Source organism: Anguilla anguilla, chromosome 6, assembly GCF_013347855.1.
Source record: "Anguilla anguilla isolate fAngAng1 chromosome 6, fAngAng1.pri, whole genome shotgun sequence".
Taxonomy (NCBI): Eukaryota; Metazoa; Chordata; class Actinopteri; order Anguilliformes; family Anguillidae; genus Anguilla; species Anguilla anguilla.
Window position 1 is genome coordinate 58,500,569 of NC_049206.1, and position 27,807 is coordinate 58,528,375.

At 48.1% G+C, this 27,807-nt stretch overlaps 1 protein-coding gene across 15 annotated transcripts in view; it reads right to left on the bottom strand.

Moving 5' to 3' along the window:
* Window positions 1-12,793: 12,793 nt before the first annotated feature.
* Window positions 12,794-27,807, bottom strand: part of LOC118230348 (RAD51-associated protein 1-like) — a 50,131-nt gene continuing 35,117 nt past the window's right edge. For 10 of the 15 annotated variants that reach the window (XM_035423271.1, XM_035423268.1, XM_035423270.1 and 7 more), the window contains 2 exons: window positions 14,749-14,834; window positions 12,794-13,461 (listed from right to left, as the gene is read on the bottom strand). In XM_035423271.1, the coding sequence (XP_035279162.1) occupies window positions 13,221-13,461; window positions 14,749-14,834 (327 nt within the window). In that variant the 3' untranslated portion in view covers window positions 12,794-13,220. The other 5 variants (XR_004765832.1, XR_004765833.1, XM_035423279.1 and 2 more) reach the window with 4 other exon arrangements.

Genomic DNA, 27,807 nt, shown 5'->3' on the forward strand with positions numbered 1-27,807 from the left:
ACTTCCTTACTGGGGGGGGCGGGGGTCGGAGGATGCCTTTCGCTGTGCCCCCGGCCCCCCTCCCCCGAGCGCCAGAGACACGAAACTTCGACACCCTCACAAATATGAGGTCCGCTGCAGTCTCTTGAGGGAGAGCACTTCCTTCAAGAGACGCGGCAGAAAAGCCTGGCGGTCTATATTTAAAAAGTCCGTGTTCTCACATCCCCATCTGCCACCTGCCCCTCCCCGGGACTCTCGGCTCCCGGGTTGCCATTTTCGTGCCTGTGTGGGATGTCATCAGACACCAGCGTTGGGGTTCGAAGGCGTCCATTTTGGCTCACGGCTGGTGGAGGAGTTGTGCGGTGGCAAAGGAACTTGAGGCGGAATCCAATGAGCCGCTGGTGCTGTGAAGCTATGGCTCAAACCCAGTTCAGACCCAGTAAACCAGGTGAGGTCAGTTAGCTCAACCGCTTTAAGTGGTCAGTTAAGTACGAAGAACCAACAAAAAACAAACCAGCAGAATCTGTGGTTCTCTGTGATAGCAAACAGGAAATTTCCCTTAGGATTTTTTTTTGTTGGGGCACTAACAATACCATCCCCCCCCCCCCCCCAAAAAAAAACAACATGGTAATATTAGGGGGACTTTAGGTGTTTTCCCAAAGTTGTTGGGAGGAGCATGTGTACCCCGCTTCCCCCTGGGATGTACATCCATGAGTATACTTGATCCTTCTTGGCCTCATTAAAAACCCCACTGGGTTCAAAACATTTTACTGTGTAAGAACAAGCATGGAGGCCATGATCTTGTGTCCTAGAACATCAGAAATGGGTTTCAGTAAGACAGAATAGAAACTGAGGCATTTGCTTATCAGTCCATTAGTCAGTTTTACTATCAATTTTCATTTTATGTTCAATTCCTGGAGTAGAGATATGAAGATGTTGTGGGCTAAAACAAATTTTGACTGTGAGGTTGTGGGGGTTGTGAGTGGGGGGGGGGGGGGGGGGGGTGGTTGTTGGGGGGGAGGTCAGGGGGTGCAAGGGGGTGCTTTTGTTCTGGATGATCCAATGTTGGCTTGGCTCCATCACCTGCCAGTCATGCGTGGAGACTGTATATGCTTCACGGTGCTTTGAGCACTGTCCATCAGCCTTCCAGAAGGGAACTGTACACACACAACCCCACGTGTGCGTTCACGTGTGTGTGTGTACTGTGTGCGTGTGTGCGCGTGTGTGTGTGTGCGTGTGTGCATGCATGTGTGTGTGCGTGTGTGCGTGCGCGTGTGTGTGGATGTGTGTGTATGTGGATGTGTGTGCGCATGCGTGTGCCTGTGTGTGTATGTGTGCATTTGAGAGTACGTGTACGTGCAGTCAGAATGTGTGCGTGAATGTTTGAGCGTTTGCATGCATGTGGGGAAACTATGAAAGTGAGGCAGACTTTCATAATCCAATAGCTTGTGCAGCATCTTTGTGTGTATGTGTGTGTGTGTGTGTGTGTGTGTGTGCGCCAAAGACTGGATGTCAGACTGGTTGTGCAGGTGTGTGTATATGTGTATGTCAGACTGGTTGTGCGGGTGTGTGTGTGTGCGTGTGTGTGTGTGTGTGTGTGTGTGTGTGTGCGTGTTTGTGTGGGGAAATCAAGAAGCCAAAGCAGACTTTCAGAATGGGACAGTGTCAATCCCCAGGCCCCCAAGGCGAGAGCACCTGCAGACACTGACTGAATCAACAGCTGGTGGAGAGAGGGGGGAGAGAGAGAGAGACACACAGAGAGACAGACCCTGTGTGTGTGTGTGTGTGTTTAAAGAAAGCAGGGAGGGGATGCCCTCACAGCGATGCAAAACAACAAAAACACTAGGTCACAGGTGCGCCTCTCCCGTTCCAGTCTTTGTTGAGAGACCAGAAAGCCTTTGTAACCTTTAAAAAAACAAGCACAGATCAGCATGTCGCATGCATGCGACATGTCTGGCCTCCCTTGCATCCATTTTGGATTGTTTTCCAGCCACGGAAAAGAAACGCAACCGATTATCGATAACGAACTTAACCACGCCGAGATATTCACCTTGCTCAGAATGGTTTTTTCATGAAGTCGTGACACTCGCTAAAGAAAAGTACCCACAGTACACCAAGGCAGTAACAACCAGGCTTCTGAAGAGAGCAACAATGCTCACTGCTTTATTGTCCCCAACTACGGTACACTGAAAGCCATAACCCACGCTCAACCCCATTCGCTGTTTGAAACACAACATTCTAAACTCTCCCTCTTAGCACCCACTAAGGGGCTTCACTGTAACCCTTTTAAAGTGTGAGGTCACAAATATGTGATTAGAGCGTTCTTAACTGAACATGATGAAACAATCACTACGGGCAACTGAGTTGTAGAACACTGACTTGTGAAACAAAAACATTCTAAAAAATCTGCCCCTCAAAGGGTTAATTTGTAGGTTTGTGTAAGTACTGCTTGTAAGGAAGTTTAGTGCTTAAGAGCTACTATCATTTGTAACACCTATGGCTTGGTGCCAGTGTTCTGTTGCCCAAGTCTTTTTGTCTACACTCATGCAAGTTTCTGTGGATAAAAGCATCTGTTTAATGCTTAAAGGTAAAAGTATTATAAGTCTTAATCTAAATTCCTAAATGTAAACATGGGTTTTTGTTCATTTGTTCTCTTTTCTAAAATACTAAAATGTTATTGCTGAAAAACAAAATCCAACATTTCCACAGATATTTGTGTTGTGCCAAAAACTTGGTGGTAAACTCTGTTTAAATAACAGCTTTTTAACGATTTCATGAAGGAACCCCTTGAATAAAAAATAATAATAAAAATTTATAGACCCTTTACTCCAAAGTACTATTGGTAATGATGTCATCGCCACTACGAATCTTAATTATCACCACTACTTCTACTACGACTATGACTCCCTACATACTTAACAGTCTGTGCTGCTATTACTGTGTTAATCTATCTCTACTACTGTCACTAATACCTTTCATTGCCAATACAGTTACACTACTCCAAAAAGGTCCAGTTTGGGTGCATGTTTTTGTTTTAGTCCAGCACTATGACACCTGTTTGGTCCTCAATCAAGGCCTTCGTAAGTAAAATCAGGTGTCTCAGTGTGAACTAAAACAAAAACCTACACCCACGCTGGAACTTTTTGGATAAGGTTGGATACCCCGACACTGCTATAACAGTTACTATTATCAGTCTGTCATTACTGTGATATCTCATCTCTACCACCACTACATATATGATTACACTACTACTGCATTATTGCTGACACTGCTCTAATAATTAATTACTGTTACTGTGACCAGGTCCAGTGTCTACCAGTGTGATGACTGAGTGGTAAACAGCTTTTGTCTTTGAGACAGAAATAGGTGGCGAAAAAACCTAAAAAAAAATGTATACTTGAGTTTGGCGGCAGGGAGAGGGGGGGTTCCTGGCAGGGAAAGATAAGACCGGTGAAAATCCCGCTCACCCTCACGAGACTGCAGCGCCTCACGCTGGCCGAGTCTTTCTCGTGCGTTGTCTCTGTTTCTGACGGATCCGGTCTCGCGCATCAGAGTAGGGTTCTCTGGAACGTCTTTGCCAAAACTCAAAGTCAGCGTTCCAGAACTCCGTTGCTAGCACAGTTGCCAGGGGCGATTGTTACGTCAATGTTAGAATGTTCAGTTAAGAACATTCTAATCACATATTTGTGTTCTAACGCCTTTGGAGAAGAAAAAAAAAGAGTTAATGTTTGCTTGGAGCTGCGCTATGCAAACACAGCACCGTGTGAAGGTCTTAGTGGCAGAAATGGCTCTTCAGTGTGCAGAGCAAGGACCGGTACTTACAAAAACACTGCCTCAGAGAGTGTGTTTGTGTGTGTGTGTGTGTGTGTGTGTGTGTTCTGAAAGATGCAGTTGCATTGTTCAACACTAAAATCAGGCTAATCTTCATGGTAATAAGAATCATTATCAGCCCATATGGAGCGTGCCAGAAGTGTTGCCTCTTGTGAATTCGATCAAGGGCCGTACATCAGGTCTATTCCTTCAAATGGTCTTTGGCTGAATCGCATGCTGATGAACGACCCATTTCAGCTGCAGACGGGTGGAACAAAGTTGTATTGTGATGTCATATTCCGGGCTACGCGAAGTTCCGACCATGCTGGTCACCATTCCGTAACAGAACGCAACACAACTTTCACCCGCAACGACAGCCCTAGCTGTTTGTGTTGGAAATGAACAGGCTGCAAACGAAACAAGTGACTGTAAACAAAATGGAAAATAAAAAGCAACTAACGCACCGATAACTGAAGGAGGAACATCTCATTCAGTAGCAAAACTACCAAGTGAGCTGTTCCCACCAACTAGATTTTTGTTAAAAAAATGTGTACAGCTGAAATTGCTTATGAACAGAATCATATTCGTAGTAATCCATGTGAAAAACTTCAACATATTGTTTGGACTATGTCCTTCCCATGTCTTATAGGGCACAGCTTGTACACACTGTCTGAATTTTACTTTATTAGAACAAAACAAAAAAAAAAAAAAGAATTCCTCTGTCGCAAGTGGATTGGCTCAGAAATTCAGTTTGCTGGACCTGTCACAATAAATTAATAGGCGGATGTTGCAGAAGTGGCTTTGTTCAAACACACAGAGCGTGGATAGATTAATATAGCCTGATTTCCTCATTTCTGTGCGCTTGTGGTCAGAGATATCCACAGCCACAGCTGTTACTGCCTGCCAGAGACAGGTACCCAGGCCTCTGGATCCTCCATGAGAGGGGAATCAGGCTAGACACACACACACACACACACACACACACTCACACTCAACCACACACACACACTCACATGCACGTGCGTTCTCACTCACACACACACACACACACACACTCTCACACACTCACACTCAACCACACACACACACACACTCACACACTCACACTCAACCACACACACACACACACACACACACACACACACACTCACACTCAACCACACACACACACTCACATGCACGTGCGTTCTCACTCACACACACACACACACACACACTCTCACACACTCACACTCAACCACACACACACACACACTCACACACTCACACTCAACCACACACACACACACACACACACACACACACTCAACCACACACACTCACACTCACACACTCCCCCCCCCCCACACACACACACACACACACACACACACACACTCACACACTCACACTCAACCACACACACACACACTCAACCACATACACACACTCACATGCACGTGCGTTCTCACTCACACACACACACACACACACACACTCAACCGCATACACACACTCACATGCACGTGCGTTCTCACTCACACACACACACACACATGCACACACACTCCCCCCCACACATGCATACACACACACACACACACACACACACTCCCAGACACACATACACCCACCCACTCCCATACACACACACACACACCCCCAGCCATGCATACACACACGCACACACTCCCCCCCACACATGCATACACACACACACATACCCACTCCCAGACACACACACACACACACACAGCAGTGTCTTTGTGGTTTGAGAAGATCTGACACATCTTACAGGAAAATGCTTCTGTATCTGCTTAATCTACTGTGGCCTTCATCATGACAAAGAAAACTGCACAAACGCTATGTGGTAATTTTTCCTAATAAACAGGTGGAGCTGAATTACTGCTCAAAACTACTAGCAATTATTTAAATTAGTATTTAAATTTAACTATTGCTATTAAATAACAGTATTAGTGTCTCTATGTGCTGTAATTCAAGTTATAAATCCACACACTAGCAGTAATTGTTACAATTAGAACTATTTCTAATATTGTAAATACTTTTATTACAATCTCTAAGTAGTATTTCCCATATAAAATCTATAGACTAATACAAATCATTATATTTAGAACTATTATGACTATTACTGTTAATGATAGTTAGGAAATCTTATGTGAGGTTGTTAACAGATTATAAGATATAAGACTTTAAGGAATTTTTGTAAGGCACATGGTACCAGAGTGAGCAGTTATTTTACATCAGTCAAGCGCTTCCCACAATTTCTTTCAGAAGAAAAAACTATTATTACTTTGCAGCTGCCATAACAGTAGTAGAAACCATAGAAAAATAACATTTTATATCGAAAACATTTTCTTTCCTGGAAGATCAATCAGCCCTATGAAAAAATACAGTTAACAACAAAAGTTAGAACCGCAAAAGCAGAACCACAGAACGAGAAAATCTTGACAAATGCATTTACAAAAAAGGTTACCAAAACAGACAACTATTCGTTCAACATTTTTCAAAAATGTCTTTTGTTGCCTCTGAACACATTAATCTTTCTCAAAATGTTTGAGGTCCTTCCCCCCAAAAAACAACATGCAGGTGCCTTATTACGCTGTCATAGGGCCTCGCCATTTTGTTTTTTCATGACCTCTGACCTCTGCTCGGCTCGATTGGAAAAAGTAAGCCCGGCGAATGCTAGGCCGGCATTGCTGAACCGGAAGATGGGCTTTAACCGCGTGAACGCGCACCCATGAACGCAGACCCACGTACGGAGTGTGGCACGGTGGGTAAGGAACTGGGCTTGTAACCGAAAGGTCGTAGGTTCGATTCCCGGGTAAGGACACTGCCATCTTGAGCAAGGTACTTAACTGGAATTGCTTCAGTATATATCCAGCTGTATAAATGGATACAATGTAAAATGCTATGTAAAAGTTGTGTAAGTCGCTCTGGAAATGAGCGTCTGCTAAATGCCTGTAATGTAATGCTCGCCCTCGAAGTGTCCGGGGAACGGGCGAGCGAAGCACAGCAAACCAGCAGCCATTTTGAGTCTCTAATCAAAGGCCCAACAAAAAGCTGTCGGGGGGGGGGGCGGTATCTCGCTCAAGCACGGCACGACAAGACCCCGCGTACGGCGGGAGATAATCGGGGGGGGGGGGGGGCGCAGACGAGTGTAAACAAACCCCGACCCCCCCCCCCCCCCACCCAAAACAAAAAAAAATAAACCGAGTCAGCTCTCCTCCGCTTGTTAAGATTCAAACGGCAGATGTTCCTTCGCAGATAGTGGGGTTGCAAGGGTTTGGCCCTCTGCTCCGAGTTTAAGGATTTGAGCACCCCGGCACGGCGGGGTGGGGGGGTCACGTGTGGTTTGTTTTTCAAAAACGCTGATCGAGGCGATAAGTGTACAGGACGGTTGCAGTCGGGAGTAATCGTGGAAAGGTGTTGATTAGCTAGCTGTCTCGAGGGTGTAGCTACAAGGCCATTGTTGTGGTGGGGGGGTGGGCAGGCCTAATGTCTACTGACTGAGTTTTGAGAGAAAGAAAAAATTTATCAAACAATGTGTACGACTTAGATAAAAGAGACTGAACTGTAAATTCACTCCTAAAATGGGGGTAGTGTGACAGGGGTCTAGCCTCGTCAGTGCTGAAACACGACAGGATACAAGTTTAGCACAAAGTTTTTGCTCAGTAAATATCTTGACAAAAGTGGTTGCTTGGATGCCAGGGTGTCCTTTTATATCCAGCCACTCAGTTTTCCGTACAGGAATAAAACCGACACCTTTACAAACGTGAACGTATCTCCAACACGGAGGACGTTTCGACTCCAACTCTTCCTCTCTGGCCCTCACCATAGCCAATTAGGCACCTCCCTGTGGAGAGAGTGTTGGCCAATGCTAACCTACCTGCTCAGGATGACCTACCCCAATGTTGAAAGTAATTATTAATTGGAATACAAAGTAGTTTGCTATGAGTGAAGACGTCTATAAATGTAAACAGCAGGATGTCGGAAAATAGGTTTTTTAACGTTATTTAATAATCAGCGCAGCGGACGAAAAGATACTTGACTTTAGACGGCTAGCTAGCACAGAAGATTTTCTGTTTCATTACAGTAATGTACAGGTCTGAACTGAAAGGGCCAGAGCTTCAGCAGTGTTAATACCAAGTATTGTTGGGAGTATTGTGTGTAGCCTCAGCTGATCTTCAGCTCAACACCTGTCTTTCTCTCACGCAATAAACCTGTTCTTTTGCAGGCAGAATTGTGGTACTTAAATGTGTCTTCAATGGAGGGGCTTCTTGCATTTCTCGAACTGAGAGAAAAAAAAACATCTTTTCCAACCATCTCCAGTGATTTTAAATATGTGCTGAAGCCCATATGGGGACAAGTGTGGGAAATTGTACAGAACTCTATACTGGGAATGTATTCAGTGTGCTGCTTGCTGGTTGTTATGACGACAATATCGTGTTTTTCATCTTCAACAAATAAACAAGTAAATGCATGAGTGCAACATGCAAAAAAAAAAAAATAGGATAATACTGGGCCGGTATTATAATTCATTCAGTCGGAGAAACCAGATTTTCAGCTTCAACTAACTATGAAAGAATGAACATGAATTAATCACATAAATGCTGTTCCTTTCATGAATGACCTCACTTCTTTAAGTGGGGGCCTCTTAGCCTGCTTCTCTCCTTCCCTCCCCTTCTTTCTCTCTTTCTTCTTCTTCTTTCTCTCTCTTTCTCCCTCAGTCCCTTTCTTTCTCCCTCTCTCCCTCCCTCCCTAACTTTCTCTCTCTTTCTCTCTCAGAGCTGGAAACACCAGATTTTCAGTTTTGGCGAACAGCAGAACGATTAATATACCTGTTCACTTCATGATTCATCTTGCTTAATTAAATGCATGTTAAATTAAGAGCCTCTCTCCTCTCTCTGTCTCTCTCTCCCTCTCACTTACTCATGTCCCCCCCCCCCCATCTATTTCATCTCACTTACTTCCTGCTCCAGTTCGGGGTAGGGGGGGGGTTCTCTTAGGCCCACATCCTGATCACAATTCCCATCTTGACTCTATCTATCTTTCTCTCTCTCTCTCTCTCTGTAATCTTTTGTCAGATTAAGAGTTGCATCCTTGTGTATTATAGAAGGATGCAGGACCTGGGGGTGTGTGGGGGGGGGTTCATGATAGGTGGTGCCGTGGGGGGCCTGTGTGTAATCTAGAGGGGAGGAGGGGGGGATTTAATATTCACCAACATGCTAAGATGATGGTGACACAAAGGGCACTACTGCCACAAGGGCACTTTCACAGTCTCGGGGCATATGCTTCAGTGTCTATCTGCACACGAGCCTGATCTACACGGCCACAGCCAACTCCTGACTTACTCCATACGCTTTCAAATCTCATTAAAATTCATTCTAATTATTCCTGCCTCTCTCTCTCTCTCTGTTCTGTTATGGTGGCTGTGGGTGCATCTGAAGAACAGGTTCTCACATTGCAACTACTGTTAAACATACTGCTCAAAAAATATTGCACAGTCCCCACGATGATATTTCAGTCTAATGTAATTTTAGATAACAAAGTAGAACTGAAACAAGCAAAAAAATTAATAGTTTTTCAATAGTTTTGTAGCATCAAAAAAAAGAGAAGAATTTCAGACATTAAGAGTCTCAAGCAAATTCAGATTGTGAACATATTCATTTTCTGGAAGATTCCTCTGATAATACACACACACTGATGTGAAAACAAAATAAATTTTGAGGGAATTACTGTTCTGTCCCTGCCTCCCCCCCCAAAATCCCCCACCCTACAACCCCTAAAATACCCCACCAGTGAGGTCATCTGACATCTGAACGCATCAGGGTGAGTGAATACCCATAATGCATTTGGACTGACAGGATCCCCCCCCCTCCCCAAGATCTAATCTGCTGGAAGTTATACAAGCTTTGCAGAAGGTGATAAGCTACCCAGCATGCTGGGATACCCCTCAGGAGACTTTAGGGCCAAATGAAATCCCAGGGTGCATTTTGCAGCAGTACAGTAAAGCGGAGCCCAAGCACACTCTGACAGCTTCATCAGCAGCCATTAAGGAAGCACTCTGTGACCTCATCCAGCGCCCTTCACCTGCGGCCCAATCACAGGAGGGCTGCAGGAGGGGCGGAAATTTAGAAATAAAATTAAAAAAACTAGACCTGGAAAATAGCTTTCAAAAATATTAAATAAATGAATTTTAAATAAAAAATAAAGAAATAAAAAAATGAATCTCTATTAATTATAAAGGGGATAATATCATTGATAATAATCAGACAATAATTGACAGTAATTCAAATTTTAATAATAAGACTTGTTATTTTATTGTTGAATGGGAGAAGTGGGTGGTAATAACAATAATTATAATAGTGGGTCGTAATATGCCGTAATATGATTATTGTTATTATGATCCACATCTCCCATTCACCTCATATTCAACTTTGGCTGTACACAGATAGGCGGGAAGTGTGTGGGAGGGGGGCGGGGGGGGGTTCAGTCTGGCCAGTTTCCTCCCGCTCTGACCCCTTTGCCTGAGCGGGGGGGGGGGGGTGGAGAGGGGGGGGCCTGTCCCGGGCACCGTCCCACAGCACAGCTTGTTTATAAAACAACCCACCGCGGCGCAAACTTTCTCTCTTTCCCGCCTTGGGTTCCCCCTCTCTCGCGCGCGCGCGCAAAAGCGATGGCGGCAGCGGCGGCGGTGGTGGCGGGACGGGCGGCGGCTCGAACCCATTCACCTGGGGAAATAGAGCAGAAGGACGGACCGAATGCGGGTGGACCCCCCCCCCCCCCCCAAACTGGCCCACAGGCCCCCACGGGCCCCGCGCGGCCCCCGCCACGGTCTCCTGCCTGTGGCCAGAGTGGCGTGCGTTGGCCCATTGTTAACCCTAAACGATCCTGACATCCAATTCAGCGCCAGACAATCGGGCCCAGCCGCCAGATTTAGGCCACTTGTCATCGAGGACTTCTCATCAATAGCCCCCACACTTTCCTCACTGTTTTTCTCTCCTCCCCTACAGCCCCCCCCCCCCACCCGACTGCCCCCCACCCTTCAAAAAAAACCAACCATCTCTATCCCTCCTTTTTTTCTTTTCTTTATGCCTTATTGTTTTTTGGGGGGAAATAAATTGTTTTGATGATAAAACAAAACAAGCTGCCTTCCATTTCAGCTGTTTGCGATTCGCAGTCCGTAAGCCAAACCTTTAAGGGCTTTGTACGTTCAAAAGTTTCTTTGTGACCAGGACGCACTCAACTTTCTTAACTACTCTCGTGGATGCCAGTGTGTGTGCGCGCGCGCGCGTGTGTGTGTGTGTGTATGCCAGTGTGTGTGTGCGTGTGCGTGTACATGTACATGATTCTTTTCTTACAATTAAGTACACGCAGAAGGGTTTCCCGCAACATGTCGCTTTTCGTTTTATCGCACTGGTGAAACTGCGCAGTCAGAAAGCATTTGAATCGCAGCACGGTCTGTGGTCTTCTCTGCTGATTCTCAAATGGAAAGTGTCGCTGCTGACACGCTCCTTACGTGCAAACAGCAGTCGCATGCACGGTAAATGCTGGGCCTCTTCGCCGTGCAGAGAAAATGGCCGCAATTCAGTCGACCTTGTCCTCAACGCCAACTCACGACTGACGGCAAATTAGCTTCTTCGCTAAAAACACGGTTTGGCGATTTAAGGGATCACCAAAATTAACTCACAATGCAAAATGATTGCATTTATGTGAAAAGTCAAAGTACAGGAGGAATGTTAATTGAATCCAGACCTGTGTCTAGGACAGGTAAGCTATGCATGTAATGGCAGGATTCCACTCTCATAACGACCTTCATATTAATCAAACTGCACATTCAGTGAAGTGTTTTCCAATGGTTCTGCTTGACACTTGGCCATTCAAATAAATTTGTTATCAAAGGGATTCTCCTGAGTTGTCTTAAAAATACTTTCATTAAGTCAGACTTCACTTGGTAAATTGCATATTAAAAGAAATTTTCCACTGTAAAACTTTAGTTATATTATGTTTCTCGAGATAGGAAATTTCAGTCAAATTGCAGGAATAAATCATATTGTACAGTACTTAGAAAGGAAGCAGATACAAATTAGTTTATACAAGTTATAAAATATGTATCAAATTTTTTTTTTATTTGTGGCAAAAAAGAATCAAACGACGCATAACAAAAAATAATCATGACGAACCAAAACAAACCATTAATTTGAAACCTTAAAAAAATAATGTAAAGTATCACACAAAAAGCTGTCCTCAGTCTAATCTCTTGAAATATCCAGCAGCTATCGACAGAGCTTCACACGTGTCTTGTGAACTAGAGTTTTGTCACAAACTCAAAGTGTAATCTCCAGTCAGCACCAGCACCATATGTGTCAGACAAGCCAGAATGTAAAACCTCAACTCTGTGCATATAGAAGGGGGGCTTTTCAAAGCTGCTGTTTGAATTAGACTGAGCTGTCAGGTGAATTACTGTAAGGTGACAAAGGCAGGTAAAGAACAGAGATTCATGCTGTTCATCTATCTGGTCTACCTGTGCCTTTCAAGCTTAACACACAAAAAAAATTCTCACTTCATGGTATAAGTCATGGCTATAGTGAATGGCCAGTGTGCATATGTGACTGTGTGTGTGTGTGTGTGTGTGTGGTGTGTTAGTGCGTATGTGTGTGAGAAACTGTGAGTGTGTTTGTGTGTGTGTGTGTGTGTGGTGTGTTAGTGCGTATGTGTGTGAGAAACCGTGAGTGTGTTTGTGTGTGTGTTTGAGAGTGTGAGTGTGTGAGAAACTGTGAGTGTGTTTGTGTGTGTGTGTGTGTGTGTGTGTGTGTGAAACTGTGTGGGTGTTTGTGTGTGTGTGTGTGTGTGAAACTGGGTGGGTGTGTGTGTCTGTGCAGTTTTTGTTAAACAGCTCTGGCTTAATTTGCTGAAGAGCTCTACAATGTAACACAGCATAATTGTTTTTGCTAAAGAGGCAAATGCAGTTTCCAGCAGAGGTCCATGATTTTATCCGAGGATGTCAGGTGATTCGACGTCCCAAAGCAGTTCGACATTCCTTGCAATCCCGTTCTCCCGTGCTTCTTCCTGGTTTAGTTCACCTACTTCGAGGCAGCTATCAGTCATCGAGTAGCTCTCCAGGAACCAGTTCTGGAGAAAGTTCTGGAGAAAGAATGCCTCGCTGAACTGCGCAGGGGAGGGAATCTTCAGTTTAAACCCCACAGCGTCCTGTCAGTTTGGCAGTTTTTCCAAATCAGATCAAAGGGGGTTTTCCCAAGTAGCAGACCAATTTACCAAGTCCATTAACATGTCCAAAACCCTCTTAGCACACAAAAAAGCTAGTAACGCAACCAACGATTGGTCCGAAACGAATACGATGGCCAATCACTGGTCGCGTTGTTGGTTTTGCATGCGCTAAAAGGCTTTTTTTCCAGTGTTTCGGGCTGCCGTCAGCCCTCAGTGTCGTGTTCGAAGGCCCCGTTTGTCTGTCCCGCCGTCGGGCCGTCGGCAATCCGGGGCGTCTCCGTCGGGCCCGAGCCGCCGCTGGGAAGCGCGGGATTCGCCGCAGTCGCGGGCGCGGGCGTCGGGGCGACACCGCCCTCCGACTTTTTCGTCTTCACCTTTTTCTTCTTCTTCTTCTTCTTCTCCTCCTCCTCCTTCTTCTTTTTCCTCTGTCTCCGCCGGCGAGCGCTGGAAGAGAAGAGAGACGTGCTGAAAAACGGCTCTTTAGTATAGCGGGTAAGGAGCTGGTCTTGTGACCTGAAGGTCACAGGTTCGATTCCCTGGCAGGATGAACTTTGAACTTTTGAACTTGAAACAATTGAACTTTGACCTCTGACCTCTCAAAGTTGTATCCTTGAGGTACCCTTGAGAGCAAGGTGCACTTAACCTTCATTGCTTCAGTAAATATCCAGCAGTATAAATGGGTGCAATGTGAATTCTATGCTAAGAGCGTCTGCTAAATGCCTGTAATGTAATGTAATGTAATGTAATGTACCAATGTAATGTAAGATCATCTCATCCACTGCCTTTCTCTGTTCCACCCATCATCCCCCAGGGAGTTGAACAAGCCTCCTTGATCTAGCATGAAAGTAATGACCATGTTCATATGTCAGTATTTATATTCGTTTTGGATTTTTTCGGTTCATTCATTACAACATTACAATTGAACTTTGACCTCTGACCTCTCAAAGTTACACACAACATTTATCATGCTGGGACACTTATCGCGTGCGTTTGCTCAGACACATCCCTGCCCGTGCAGTCGCTCAGCCGTCACATCGAAGCGACGTGTTTGCTCAACGAAATCGCCTTTCGCTGGAATGCTGTCATCACGGGACCTGGAGCCTTAGCGTCCAAGATCTCCCGTGAGCGGCTGGCGAAGTAACAGGAGCGGGTAATATCCGAAAAACACCTGCCCCGCGGAAAAGATAAGGCTCTTATCGGTCCCCCTGGATTGCATCAGTCAGAGTTTTATGTTCTTTACTCAGTTTGATTACGGCCGGTTCAATTAGCGGCGGCATGGCGACGTGAGCGTCCATCGCCAAGGCAACCTTCTCCCATACTTTTCTACCTGCACTTACGAGGACGTATGCAAAAAAAATATATATTAACCCCTTCATTACATTTTGGAACACTTTTGGAAAAAAAAAAATAAAATACAGAATTAACCTTTTAACAGTTTCTAGGGATTTTACAATATTACCCACGAGAAGAAAAAAATAAATGTGTTAGCTTTTATCTTCGGCAAGTTCAGCAATTGCCAAAATAAACCCAACAAACTGTTGATTTTAAACCAAACAAGCAAACATTTGTGGAGGAGAAATGTTAATGGAATACGCAGTGCAGTGCTTTAAGGGAGCTTCTGAGTGTGTACCTGTGACGCAGTTAAATGTTTTGTTGACCTACGGGTGAAGCATGAACTTCAAGGGAAATGCTGTGTGTGACCTGTGAGATGCGCAAAGCGTCGCTACTCACCAGGAGTCCGAGGAGTCGGAGTCAGAGTCGGAGTCGTGCTCCGAGACGAAGCTGAGCTCGCCGGGCGAATCCATGCGGGCCGACACCTACGGGAGCACAGGGGAGGAAGGGGAGGGGTCACGGGGAGGAAGGGGAGGGGTCACGGAGAGAAAGAGGAGGAGTCTTTGGTAAATGGTAAATGGACTGCATTTATATAGCGCTTTTTATCCAAAGCGCTTTACAATTGATGCCTCTCATTCACCCATTCACACACACACACACACCAACGGTGAAAGGCCGCCATGCCAAGGTACCAATCAGCTCGTTGGGAGCAAATAGGGGTCAGGGACACTTAGACACGCCCAGGGCAGGGGGTCGAACCGGCAACCCTCCAACTGCCAGACGACCGCTCTTACCTCCTGAGCTGTGTCGCCCCTACTTTCTTTGGGAGGAAGGAAGGGTGGGAGTCATCACAAGGTGGAAGACTCTCCAAAAAACTACTTAAACCAACAACCCAGCACTGGGCCCACAGAGCGCGCTCAATCAGGATCTGACTGGGGGAGTCAGCTATACCAAACCAGACCCAGTAAACCAGGTTGAGAGGAGTTAACTGTATAATCAGCCACTTTAATTCAGTTCAGGTGTTTAGCATAAATAAAAACAGACCCAGCAGTTCAGACCCAGGGCCGGGGTCGGCACCAGCACCGAACTAAAGTTCCACAGTGATGGGCTTTTCAGATCAATAGACACAACTTCAGACACAACTTAAGTACAATGAGGCAGCCATCTTGGATTTCTGTAGCACCTGTGACTGCAAACTTTGAGTTTCCAAAAGCAAAGGGCTGAGTGAGTTTGGGTTTGGGTCAGCTGAGCATTTGCACGTCCCCCCCCCCCCCCCCCCCGCCTCAGAAAAGCCTTCAGGTAAACCTTCATTGGCAATAAACCACTATCCAGGGTAACCCATTTGATTGGTATTCAGATTGATTATATCCCAGCATGCAATGGGGTGCGAAGCATGGCACGGACACGACGGATGCCGCTTCATTTTCCACGTGGAAAAAAAAGAGTTTAAAGGTGTCCAGGCAGCTCAATGCCGAAAAGCCCATTTCGGCTTCACAGGACCCAACACAAAAAAGCCTGTCGGACGACATGTGAGCGAGCTCAACAAAGAAACACAAAGAGAGAGAGGAAAAAAAAAAGCAAAAAAAAAAACAAAGCAGAACTGTGCACTTCCCTTTAAAATCGGTGTGAATTAACTGGTTTAGAGCACGGAGTCCTCTGTGTTACCCACACCTATGAAAAACACGCCGAGCGTGTTCGAGTCACTTCCTCAACGCCGACTGTTTACACAGAATGAGACCGCAAAAGGTGGAGTTTAAAAAAAAAAAAAAACAACAACAACACAATATCGAGCAGCGCAATTATATAGTTCCACCTCACAGAGAAAGAGACGTCTTCCAGCAGCTCAAGGGCTGCGGGCCAAGTCACTTATTCACAACCAGCGCGGCCAGGTTCCTGGGTTGTAAATCAGCTACTGAACATGACACCCGTGGTGCAATATGAAATGGAACAAACTCGCTTTTTTTTGCTACACGCACAACTCGCGTTTCCAAACGTACGCTACGGGTAGTTACTTCGGACATTATTTTTCAAGGGGAGTCAGATTTCTATCTTCTACAGGGGAGTTTTATGAACAATAACTGGTGTGTCTGGGTGGGAGAGGGTGGAGTAATTCTCTTTATTTTTTTTTGCTTACCACACACTTCTCTCTAAACGTGTGGCTTTGACAAGCCCCAAAACGATGATGTTTTTTTTCCTCGATACAAGGCAATAAATCCACACGCAGCCCCTGGTTTCTCTCTCTCTGGCCTCCTGTGTCACACGGTGTGTGTGTGTGTGTGTGTGTGTGTGTGTGTGTGTGTGTGTGTGTTGAAATCGACCATTATGATTCAGTGATGCAACAGGAGGCACAGGGTGTTAGACGGAGGAGAGCAGAAGAGAGAGAAAGAGATTAAAGCGCACGGCTCCGAAGATGCGTTGTGTCACAACACCTCTCTTACGCGCTCTCGCTTCAAGGTGTGAAAATAGAACGGCACGATGATCGCCAACAGAAAAAAAGAACAAAAACTGACAAAAAAAAAAGAACTAAGGACACAGAAGCCTTACTCCACAAAGAGTCTGCACTAATGCCAGCTGGTGCCCTTGGTTGAATTAAGATTCAAATTTCAGATATCTTGTGTAGCGACTTTGTTTTCTTGTGTGTGTTAATTGTTACAGGTTTGGCTTGTTTACGTCTGCAGGGGCACCTTTCCGGTTAAGCAGTATGGTTGAGCACTTGGATGACTGGGCTTCTGGACTTTTGAAGGGACACGTTGGCTCAAACCAGCTCAGTTACTGAACCGAAATGGGGCACGCTGCCTACCAGAAGAACCCGTTTCTGTTCAGATTTTTGTCTTGTTCAGGTCACGTTCGGATCAGGTCTTCCTAGGCATTATCGGCGCCTCAGCAAAACCTGGTCAGAAAACCCGAACAGAAGACTTTGAAAGCAGGGCCACCAACGGCCAATGAATGACGACCAGAAACCACGTGTACGGGATGCCGCGTGGGACAAAAATTCAAAAATTTGGTGGGTGGAGTTCCGGAACCCGGGGGACGTGGCTGGGAGGTCATCTGTTGTCGGTTCCTGTCGGTCCCCTCATAGGTGTTTTTTGGATCCACCCTGTAGAGGATAACACGTCTGCTCATTAATCGCGTCGGGGTACCGCTCACTCTCAGGAGGACCTGGCCTTTTGAACAGGCCCTGCATATCAGTCAGAAAAAAGTGTCACCACACACGTGTCAGAGATTTTTACCTCAGTCAGTGAAGATGATTTACCTCGTTTGGGAAAGGTATTTCGCCCCGGACCAAGCTTGTATTTTGGCTGAAAGCTTCTCGCGCTCTGACATATCGGGGGCCTGCTTCTACCGCGGGGTATCGGCCGTCGTGTGAGAGACCCCCCCCCCCCCCCCCCGAAAATGAAGATCAGGCACAAAACAAAAAGCTGGGTCAGCACGTGACCCCCACCCCTGCACGCTCCCCCCCCCTGCACGCCCCCCCCCCCCCCACCACCGCCATGTACGCACAGACAATAGCCAAGGTTGAAAAAGAGGAGAGAGATAAAAGCGAAAAGTAAAAACCAAACAGAAAAAGGCGATTGGTCAAGAGGAGCAGCCTCCCCGCTCGCTCACGGCTTGGCGAACGCCCGGACCACCAGTTACCATTATCTCTGCACAACACTTGGCTAATGGCGCGACGGCGCGAGGCTAGCGCATCTGAGGGACCTGCGCTTGCAGCGGGGGGGGGGGGGGGGGGGGGGGGGGGGGGGGGGGCAGGCAGCGAGGGGGGGGGGGGGGGGCACGACCTGGGCGGGGAGATAAGGGGACCACAACTTTATCAGGGCCCCACCGCTGGGTAGTAAGACCCCGGAGCTCACTTCCTGCCCTGGGCCCCCCCCCTGGCCCCCCCCCCCCACCCAGAGGCAGAAACCAAAGCTGTGTTTGTGGCAGGGAGGGAGCGCCCGTGTTGGGAGGTGGGGGGGGGGGGGGTGGAAGGGAGGGGGTCACAGGCCCTGAGCAGCCAAGCCACCACGAGGATTCAGGGCAGGGGGGGGAGAAGAGTGAGAGAGAGAGAGAGAGAGAGAGATAGAGAGATAGAGAGAGAGAGCAGCAGGGGAGTAGAGATAAAGCACTTGTGGGATTGCAGAGAGAGCGAGAAAAGAGAGAGCGCGATGGAAAGAGACAGACAGAGAGAGGGGGACAGGGACAGAGGGAGGGGAGAGAGATAGAGAGAGAGATAGAGAGACAGGGACAGGGGGAGGTGGAGGGAGGCAGAGAGCGAGAGAGAGTGTGAGAGAGAGAGAGAGAGGCGGGGGTGTGGGAAAACAATGGCACAGAACAATTAGTCACCACCGTGCTGCTAATGTGGATGATCTGAGTTCTGAGAGACTGATATTCCAGGAAACGACAGCACTGTCAGCGCTGTCATCCTCCTGACGAACCCCCACAAACATCCTGAACCCTCAGCTCTGTGTGTGTGTGTGTGTGTGTGTGTGTGCATGTGTGTGTGTGAGAATGTGCACGAGGAGAGAGAGAGAGAGAGAGAGAGACCGAGTAGTTGGAAAGCCTTAGACATTGTTTCAAAAAAATAAATAAGGGGCCTCCTGTTCACATAAAGAACGCGTGCAGAGTGAGCCCACAAGTTTCAAAACCGAAAAACTCGACAGTGACAGCGACAGTACGTCAACCCCCCCCCCCCCCCCCCCCCATTTCTCAAAAGGGCTTCACTGTCCACTACAACAAAGAGGTGGTTTTTTTCTTCTTTTCCTTAAAGCACGTCAGAATGACTGATGTGTGCGTACATTCGTGTCATTTCTGTCCTCAGGTACCGCTGTTCTCAACCACTGCATCACACCCAAAACGGCACCACGGAGTCACACATGCACCTGCAGTGCATCACCCTTCTGTTCCCATTGCAACACCGTGGATAGCATGACACACGGACCTAGTGCATGCATGCACTGATATATAAGGACTGCAACGCTGTGGATAGCATGACACACGGACCTAGTGCACGCATGCACTGATATATAAGGACTGCAACACTGGTTTTCAGTGAATAGCAACACCGTGACAAGTCTCTCTCTGAGAACAAGGCCTAGTGTCTGTCAAACTGTGGAAGTCTTTTCTCTTTTCACTTACCATACACTCTCATGTACAAAGCCTACATGTTTAAAGGCACTTCATGCAGTCGGATATTTACTGAAACAGCACAGAACTGACACGGAAACACAGGAATGAATTTGTCCCAGGGTTAAACGGCAGCTCCTCACCTGGGAATCGAACCTGCAACCCTTAAGTTGCAGTTTCCCTGACCCCTACACTACGCTGTATTCCACTGGGTATATATGAAGTAGCCATGTTTTTTTTTCTTTCCAAATTTTTTCCAGCTTCTGATTTTTTTTTAAATAAGTCATGTGATGCACACCTCCGTGAACATTTTTTTTTCCATCTATGGAACATCTGAGTCACCCCGTTTACCGAAATCCTGGCCAGAGGAGCCGCAGGTCGAGCCGAAACCCTCTCACCAACTCACCGCGAGCTTCCCATAAATCAGGGAACCAAAAACCCAAAAAAAAAAAAAATGTAAAAAATCACTACTGTGCACTTTCAAAACGTTCAAGAGAAAACCGGCAACCCGCTCAAGCAAGTCAAGGGTTAACCGCCGTCCTCAGACGCCCCGCAACGCTCACGGACGTCACCGGTCCACGCTCGACATCCGAAAAGAGGAGAGTTCTTCTCACACACCTCAAAGCGTCGCAGGATTGTTCTGAAGCCGTTGTGAGGTGGGAGAGCGAAAGACAGCTCACGCGCCTCTCGCTCGGGCTCGTAGGTGCGACGGGGCAACGAGATGAGTCAGAACCCACGGTCCGCCGGAGCAGGCGCGAATCCGTCCGCCTCCGCTCGAAGGAACGACGAAACGACGACGAGCGACCATCGGAGCTCTCCTGAGAAAAAGGGAACCTGGCTGGGTTATGCAAAGCGCACTTTCTCTGCGAAGTGTTACGAGGAGCAGCGGCGGGGCCGACGCTGATGCAAATGCACGTCCCCCGCCGCTGACGCCTCAGAGCAAACAAAACAAAAACAAAAAATCTGGGCCGGGCACGACACAGGCCCCCCGCCGAGGGGCTCCTCTGCGAAACCTCGGGCCGACGCTCCAGAGCACAACGATCGGGGGAAATGAGGCATTCCTGAGAGAAATAGGTCTGCACCCATAGCACGCACGGCTCAGTCAGGGTAATCTGATGAGGCAATATACACACGCAGAAACAAAAAAAACCAGGCCGTGGTTTAGGGTTTATAACTGTGCAGGCTTAATTTGTGGAGCAAACCAAACGGTTTTTCCAGTCAAGCCAGTGAGACGAAGGACGACAAAGATCAACTCGCGTCTGCTGCTCGCGTGGTGGTTCAACTTCGCATTCAACAGAAGGAAACGCATTCAATTCAATTCAAGTCTCGCTTACACAAGTCCAAATTTCGCCTGCTTTCAGTTGAAAAGTTGTGTTGTTTTCCACCGAAGAATTAAGGAACTGAGCACGAGATCACGGACGACGAATCTCGTGTGTTTCCTCACTCCAGTTCTGACTCTGTGTGGGCACAACGTTCTTTTGCTTTATTCTACGTTGTATTATATTTGTGTTTATCTCATGTTTTGTTATGGGACGCATCTTTGTATCGCATTTGATCGTATGAAAATTGCTACATAAATAAAGTCTGATTGATTGAACTGATGATGTCATATCCTTCGGCACCATCAATGAGTGCCCAGATCCGTGACAACAACTACCCGTCCATCAACTTCACACACAAACACACGCATGCACGCACGTGCACACACACACACACACACACACACACACACGCACGCACACACGCACTGTACCAGCAGTATTTTGATGGAGGTAGATCAGTGGAAGTTTTTGGTCTCTCTCAGACCAGCTCAGCAGAAGAGGGGGGAAAAAAAAATCAGCTAACAACAGGGAGTTTAAGAAGGAACTGAGACCAGGGAAAGTACCTAAACACAGACAACAACACAACAGACAGCTGCTAACACCCCGAGCAAGCGAGAGCCGGAGAGAAGGCGACCCTGCGCCCGTCCCATCAACACCGCCATTAAAGGGGAGTCCCTGTTACTCCTTCCTCATCAGTACCCGGGCGGGGAGGAAGGGAGGAGGGGGGAGGGGTTCACCACTTTCACCCTGCACCTCTGAACGAACCCCTCCCCTGACCGCCTCCCCGCACCCCCCCCCCGCCCCACCCACCCCCCCACCCACCACCAACACTCGAACGCAGTGCGCCGTGCAGTAAGAGCACGCTAACAGCGAGTCCTCCACACGCACACCGAAGACGCACAGAGCAGCGCGGCGGACTCCTCAAACGAGGAAGTGGCGCGTCAGGGGGGCTCCAGACGAACGCCAGCCACTCGAGCTAGCGGGGAAAACAGGGCGTGTCGGCCGCCGCATGCAAAACCCATCAAACCCCCTCGAAGCACGGAGCAATCCAACAGGTATTCAAAGGGCCCCCTCTGACACCTCAGAAACCCCCAGACGCTGAGTGTCTGTTATTACCAAGGCTGGCAAGCACAGAGGAGCGTGTCTGGAGAAAAAAAAAAAAAAAAAAAAAAAAAGTAGTGTTGTTTTCTCCCACTGTTTTCTCTGACAGCTGTTTTTACTGCCACTGGTGAACTCCCCCGCCCCCCCCCCCCCACCCCCCCCGCCACAGGGGACTACATCCTTTGAGTGCATAAGAGAGAAAGAGTGGGGGGGGGGGGGGGGGCGTGGGCGGAGTGTCGCGGCTGATGCCCACAGGAACTGAATTTCGGGTGGGGTTCGCAACGCCCAGGCCCTCACCACAGGACAATCATTCGCTCGCCCTCCAGTTACTCTAATGCTCACGCCGAAACAACCAAAAACACCGTAACCAAAACACAGCAGCGCTGCGGACTAGCGCGTCGCAAGCAACCAGAGCTATCTCTCCACAACAGACTGCAGCTCCAACAGCTAACAGGGTGCTCCACGTTGGGAAATGAATAAAATACATTTAAAATATTATTTTTTCTAAAATATTAAATATATTACAATACAAAAAATAAAATATGTTAATTTTGATTCGATAACAATGATGCGATACCTGGACTAGAAACATACGCAATCCGCACACCCAATCCGCACCCCACTCTCTGACCTGTGCAGCTTATTGCTAAAAAAAAATTAAAACTTAGGTAATGAGCAATGCTTGGACACGCGAGGTGTTCAGGCAGAGCCCGGGACAGCCGGGGTCCTTACCGTTTGTGCACCGGCAGCCGGCGGGGCAGCCGTAAGCTCCGAAACCCTGGAGCGCGGACTCCTCCTGAGAGAGAGAGAGAGGACCCAGGAGACGTTTTTAACGCCGGAGAGGCTCGCCCCAGGGAATCACGGCTCGCGGCCACAGAACAGGAAGTCCGAGCGCGTGCAGGCTGCAGGGCCGGGGGGGCACGGGGGGGGCCGGGCGTCGCCGCCGCAGCCCGGACTGGTTAAAGTTCCGGAACCTGGAATCTGGGTACGGAATCCCGCCCCCCCCCCCGAAATCCCTGCCCATACAAACGCCTGGCCAGGCGTCTCTCTCCGTCTCTAACTCTCTGTCTCGCTCTATCTCTCTCTCTACCTCTCTGTCTCTCTCTCTCACTCTGTCTCTGTGTATATCTCTGTCTCTCTCTCTGTCTGTGTATCTATCTCTCTATCTCTCTGTCTGTCTCTCTCTCTCCCGCAACCTCTCTGTCTCCCCCCCTCTCTCTCCCTCTCCGTATCTCTCTCTCTCTCTCTGTCTCTCTCCCTCTCTCTCTCTCTCTCTCTCTCGCTCTTTCACTCTCGAGGGACTCTTCCCGCCACGCGTTGCCGTAGCGATGCCGACGAGACTCCGGGCAGCTCGGGCGCAGGAGAAGGGAACCGGCCCCCGGCGCAAGTGACGGACGCCCGTCCGTCCAATAGCGCGACGCGACGCGGCACGCCAGAGGAAAGACGACAGGGCTCACCGCGCGCATCGCAGACGGGTCCCGGGCCGTCCGAGAGCGTCTGAGAGCGTCCGAGAGCGTCTGAGAGCGTCTGAGAGCGTCTGAGAGCGGGGGGGCAAACGCGAGCGTTTTCACTGAGAAACACGCATTATTCTGAGGGCCCAGGCTGGAGAGGGTTCACGCTCACCGCTACACCGAGCACATTACTCCGGGTAAATATTCGCTTGGGTGTTTGGCTATGCATTAAAGATCACTGAAACAGACGCCGCTTAAAGAACTTGTATTTAAACTAATCGCAATTTTTTTCTTTAATGCATTTCATTAAGTAGTAAGTAAATCCAAATTGCAAATAATTAAGGTGGTAAAATGATAATGATGATGATCATCAAAACTATAAACTATATACAGTGTTGGCTTCTGAAATACTAGTGCAGGAAACGTGCTGAGAAACTGCGATCCACGAAGATTGACTGGCACTAGTTCAGATTCATTATCATTTCTTGCATGTAGCTTGGTCACTGACTAAGCTAAAATAGCAAGTGCAATACCTGCAGATGACTAATTTTCTGAAATGTGACACACTCATACAGTTTTCCTTTCACAAGCACACAATGCCACTTCTTGCTAAGGTCTCATCTGCAGCAAACAGATAAAAAAAAAAATGGGTTAACCAATTCGCCATGACTAAGGGGGAAATGCAGTCAGCACCGGGAGAACGGAGGAACACAAGCACAATTCTCATGAGAAAACTGCTCAAGGGATGCAACAAGAACGAGCGCGGTTTTAGAAATTGGGCCTTTAACAAATAAGCCTTAATCGCACACAATCATGTCTTAAAAGTTTGATCAGATTCTGAGCCTGCGCAGCGAAGACTTACGAGAAATGAGACAAGAAACGTCACTTAAATGCAATGGAAATGCACACTGCCAAGGAAAATTAAGATCACAGGCAATTTTCGGTTTCCAAAAGCGCACGGATGCCTACAGTATACCAACAATGCACACACACACAGACACGTGCACACACAGATGCACATACACGCAAATGGCACGTAGGTCTACAGAAAATATTTCCATTGCATTCTTTTTTTTTTTTAAAAGACAAGATATCTTATTGATTTAAAGCAGAACAGAAATATAACCGGAAAATAAAATAACAAAGACTCAAAAGACTGACTGAACACTCCTCTTCCCTTTTTCCTTTTTATCAAAGGCATTCTGAGATAGTGATACAGAGGTCAACAAACAACAATGGATGTTGTGTAAAAGCCTAAATAAATGATCCACTACTTCGCAATCCTCAAACAGTAAAAGAAGTAGAACAATGTATCCACACACTGTAATTACAGGAGCAGGTGGCCTGGCTCCCTCCAGTTATATAATTTTTTCCCACAATCCTCGGCGGCGTGGTGGTGCAGGCATTCACTGTACAGCAGAGACACGCCGCAGGTCTATCAGCCAATCAGGTTGAGTCATAAAGAGCAGGTGCAGGCCATGCAGGTGAAATCCGTGGAGATAACAGTCATACAGGACACACGCTCTCTCTCTCTCACACACACACACACACAAACACACACACAAACACACCTGCAACACAACAAAGATCTTAAAGGCAGCCAAACAAGGCACCTCCTTTTGCTTGGGTCTGGAAGAAAGGTCAAGTATGAGTCTGATGTACATTTTTAACCAACCAATCACCAGCACGGAAAGAGCCAAACGGGCAACTGAACCTCAAAATACCGAACTGCGATTGGCTGGTTAGTTTCTCATAACAAGGAATAAAATTAACTTCAAATGCATTAAACCCTCATTAAACTGGCATTAAGAATGAATTAATAAAAATCTAATGCGCTTCCACAAGCAACCTGTCCGTCTGCCGGCCAGCCTCACCAAGAATGCGAGGTCACGCCGCCGTACCCCAAACTCAACACAAAACGAAGCGAGGGCGTCAGGCCGCGTCGCCATGGCAGCCGCTTTGGAAAGTCATGTGACGACTGCTCAACAGGAAGCCAGCCATTGAGGAAAAGAAGAGAGGGAAGGGAGGTGGGCGCGGAAGGAGTGGGGACTAATGTACATAGTGCTCTCATATAGAAAGTACAAATGATAAAACCACCCCCCCCCCCCCCACCCCAGCCCCCGCTGCCCCAGCCTCCACCCCCACCCCCTTCTTAAACCCTGGGAAACTACCAGCCTGGAGGAGCAGCCTGGATCCAGATCTCCGTCCCACACCACAGAGAGTGGCCATCTTGTCCTGGGACTGATGGAGACCAATCCCATGCTCCTTTGCTGATCTGGTTAGCGGATGCTAATTACCCAGCCCAGAGGTCCCACAACCCACACTTTACAAACACTGCCATCTTACAAGGCAGGGCCTTTTTTACCAAGGCCATTCTGGGTCAGGTACCAGGCCAGAGAGCGACAAGGTGAAACTGCATTGGCACTAGGGATGTGAACCCGTAGCCTCATGGTCACAAGTTCGAAAACCTGCCACCCCCCTCCCCTCCCCTCCCCTCTCCACAACCCGGCATAACCCCAGTTAACTGAGCTGGGTTGTGTCCAAAACAGCCTACTCGCCTACTATTGAGTACAGCAGTTGTACACAAGCTGATTGAGAAATGAGGCAGGTGTCAGCTGTGCCATCATAAACTGGCCCATAGGCACAACAAACAATAGCGTAGAGAGAGAGAGATAAAGAGAGAGAAGGAGAGAGAGGGAAAATGGGAGAGGGCCAGTGGTGGAGAGGAATGAGAGGGGAGGAGAGAGAGAAGGGGAAACCCAAGTTTAATGTTTAAACATATTGCTGTACTCAGTATTTACAGATGCATTTCCGGCCAATAAAAAAAAAATTTTTGAATCTAAGATGGGAGGGGGAGTGGGAGAGAGATGGAGAGATAGAGAAAGGAACGACAGATTGCGTTCCAGAAGGATTGCGATAAGGGAAAGTGAAAGAGAGAGAGAGATGGGGAAAGAGGAAGGGCAGACTGTGTTCCAGAAGGACTGCGATGAGGTGAAGGGAGAGGGAGAGAGGAGAGGGAGAGGGAAAGGGGGAGGGTGAGTGTGTGTATGAGAGAAGGAGAGAGAGAGAGATAGGGAGTGTGTGTGTGTGTGGTGTGTGAGAGAGAGAGGGAGAGAGAAAGACAGAGGGAGAGGGAGAGAGAGGGAGAGAGGGAGATACAGAGAGAGAGAGGGAGAGAGAGAGAAAGACAGGGGGAGAGGGAGAGAGAGAGGGAGATACAGAGAGAGAGAGGGAGAGGGAGATACAGAGAGAGAGAGGGAGAGAGAGAAAGACAGAGGGAGAGGGAAAGAGAGAGAGAGAGAGAGGGACTCTCTTCACAGCATAGGCTGCAGGTCAGGCCCAGCCTCATTTGCAAGGCAAAAGGAAACCTGGGGGATAAACAAATTTCACCAGACAGAGAGGTGAGAGAGCTCAGCCTCCCCGCTCTTTTGATCTCAGCCATGCCGACCACGGGTAGGGCACAGACACGCCCTGTGTGCGGTCCGCTGGAGGGGGGGGGGGGGGGGGGGGCGGCGATGGGCGTGGGCGTGAGCGTTTGGGGGAGGGGGGGGAGGGGGGGGTCCCGGAACTTCCCTGTCCCCAACTCCGTCTCCTCCTTCTGACAACATAGCACACTGGAGCCAAAATTCTGAACAACCCCCCCCCCCCCCCCCCCCCCCAACACCTCTCTCCCCCTCCCTGCCCAACACAAAGACACTTCACCAGCCCAGTCACCGTGGCAGTAACCCGAACTGTCAGACTGACGCAGGAAAGGGCGGCAATCGGAATAAGAAGAGTGAGCCAAAACGCTGTGTTTATTCCCCAGTGCACTTCAGCTGCTTTGTAAACTCTAATTTATTTTACAGTCGGTGCAGAAGACTATTGATGGCTTCTGAAGCGTTTGTAGCATCAGAAAAAAAACATGGAGAAATGAACACAGGGATTCAGTACGTACGAGGGCTCGGGTACGCCACTTTGGTTCAGGGTGCCGATCTGAAGTACGCGTTGAGTCGACACGCCAAAGAGGCAGAGGCGGGAAGTCGGTTACTTTACAAATCAAAATTCGTAACCCAAAAAAATTGGCGAAGCTCTCTTTTGACGTCGACGGACCAACGAACTACAGGCGCCACACCGACATTATGATGTCAGAGCGGCGCTGTCGATTCTCGAACTTACTGTTACCGTGGTACTGATTCAAAAAGAGGGTTACCGGCTGTTTTCAGTGGTCCTTGTATTCTTATTGTGATGACTGGTGTACCGCTATGTTAGGCATGACATGCAGTGGAAACATGAAGGTTATGATTCACATTTTGAACCCCGGGCAGGGTTTTTTCTCAGCTTTGGAACAAGATGTCGCACCCCAGGGTCCTGACTCACTGTGGTCTCCAAGGGTCCAGGGGGGACGCCCAGGAGGAGGATGGAGGGAGGACAGGCCCAGGAGGACAGTGGGAGTGTGGGGGGGGGGAGGGGAGCCCCCTGGACCCTTGGAGAACGGGACCTTT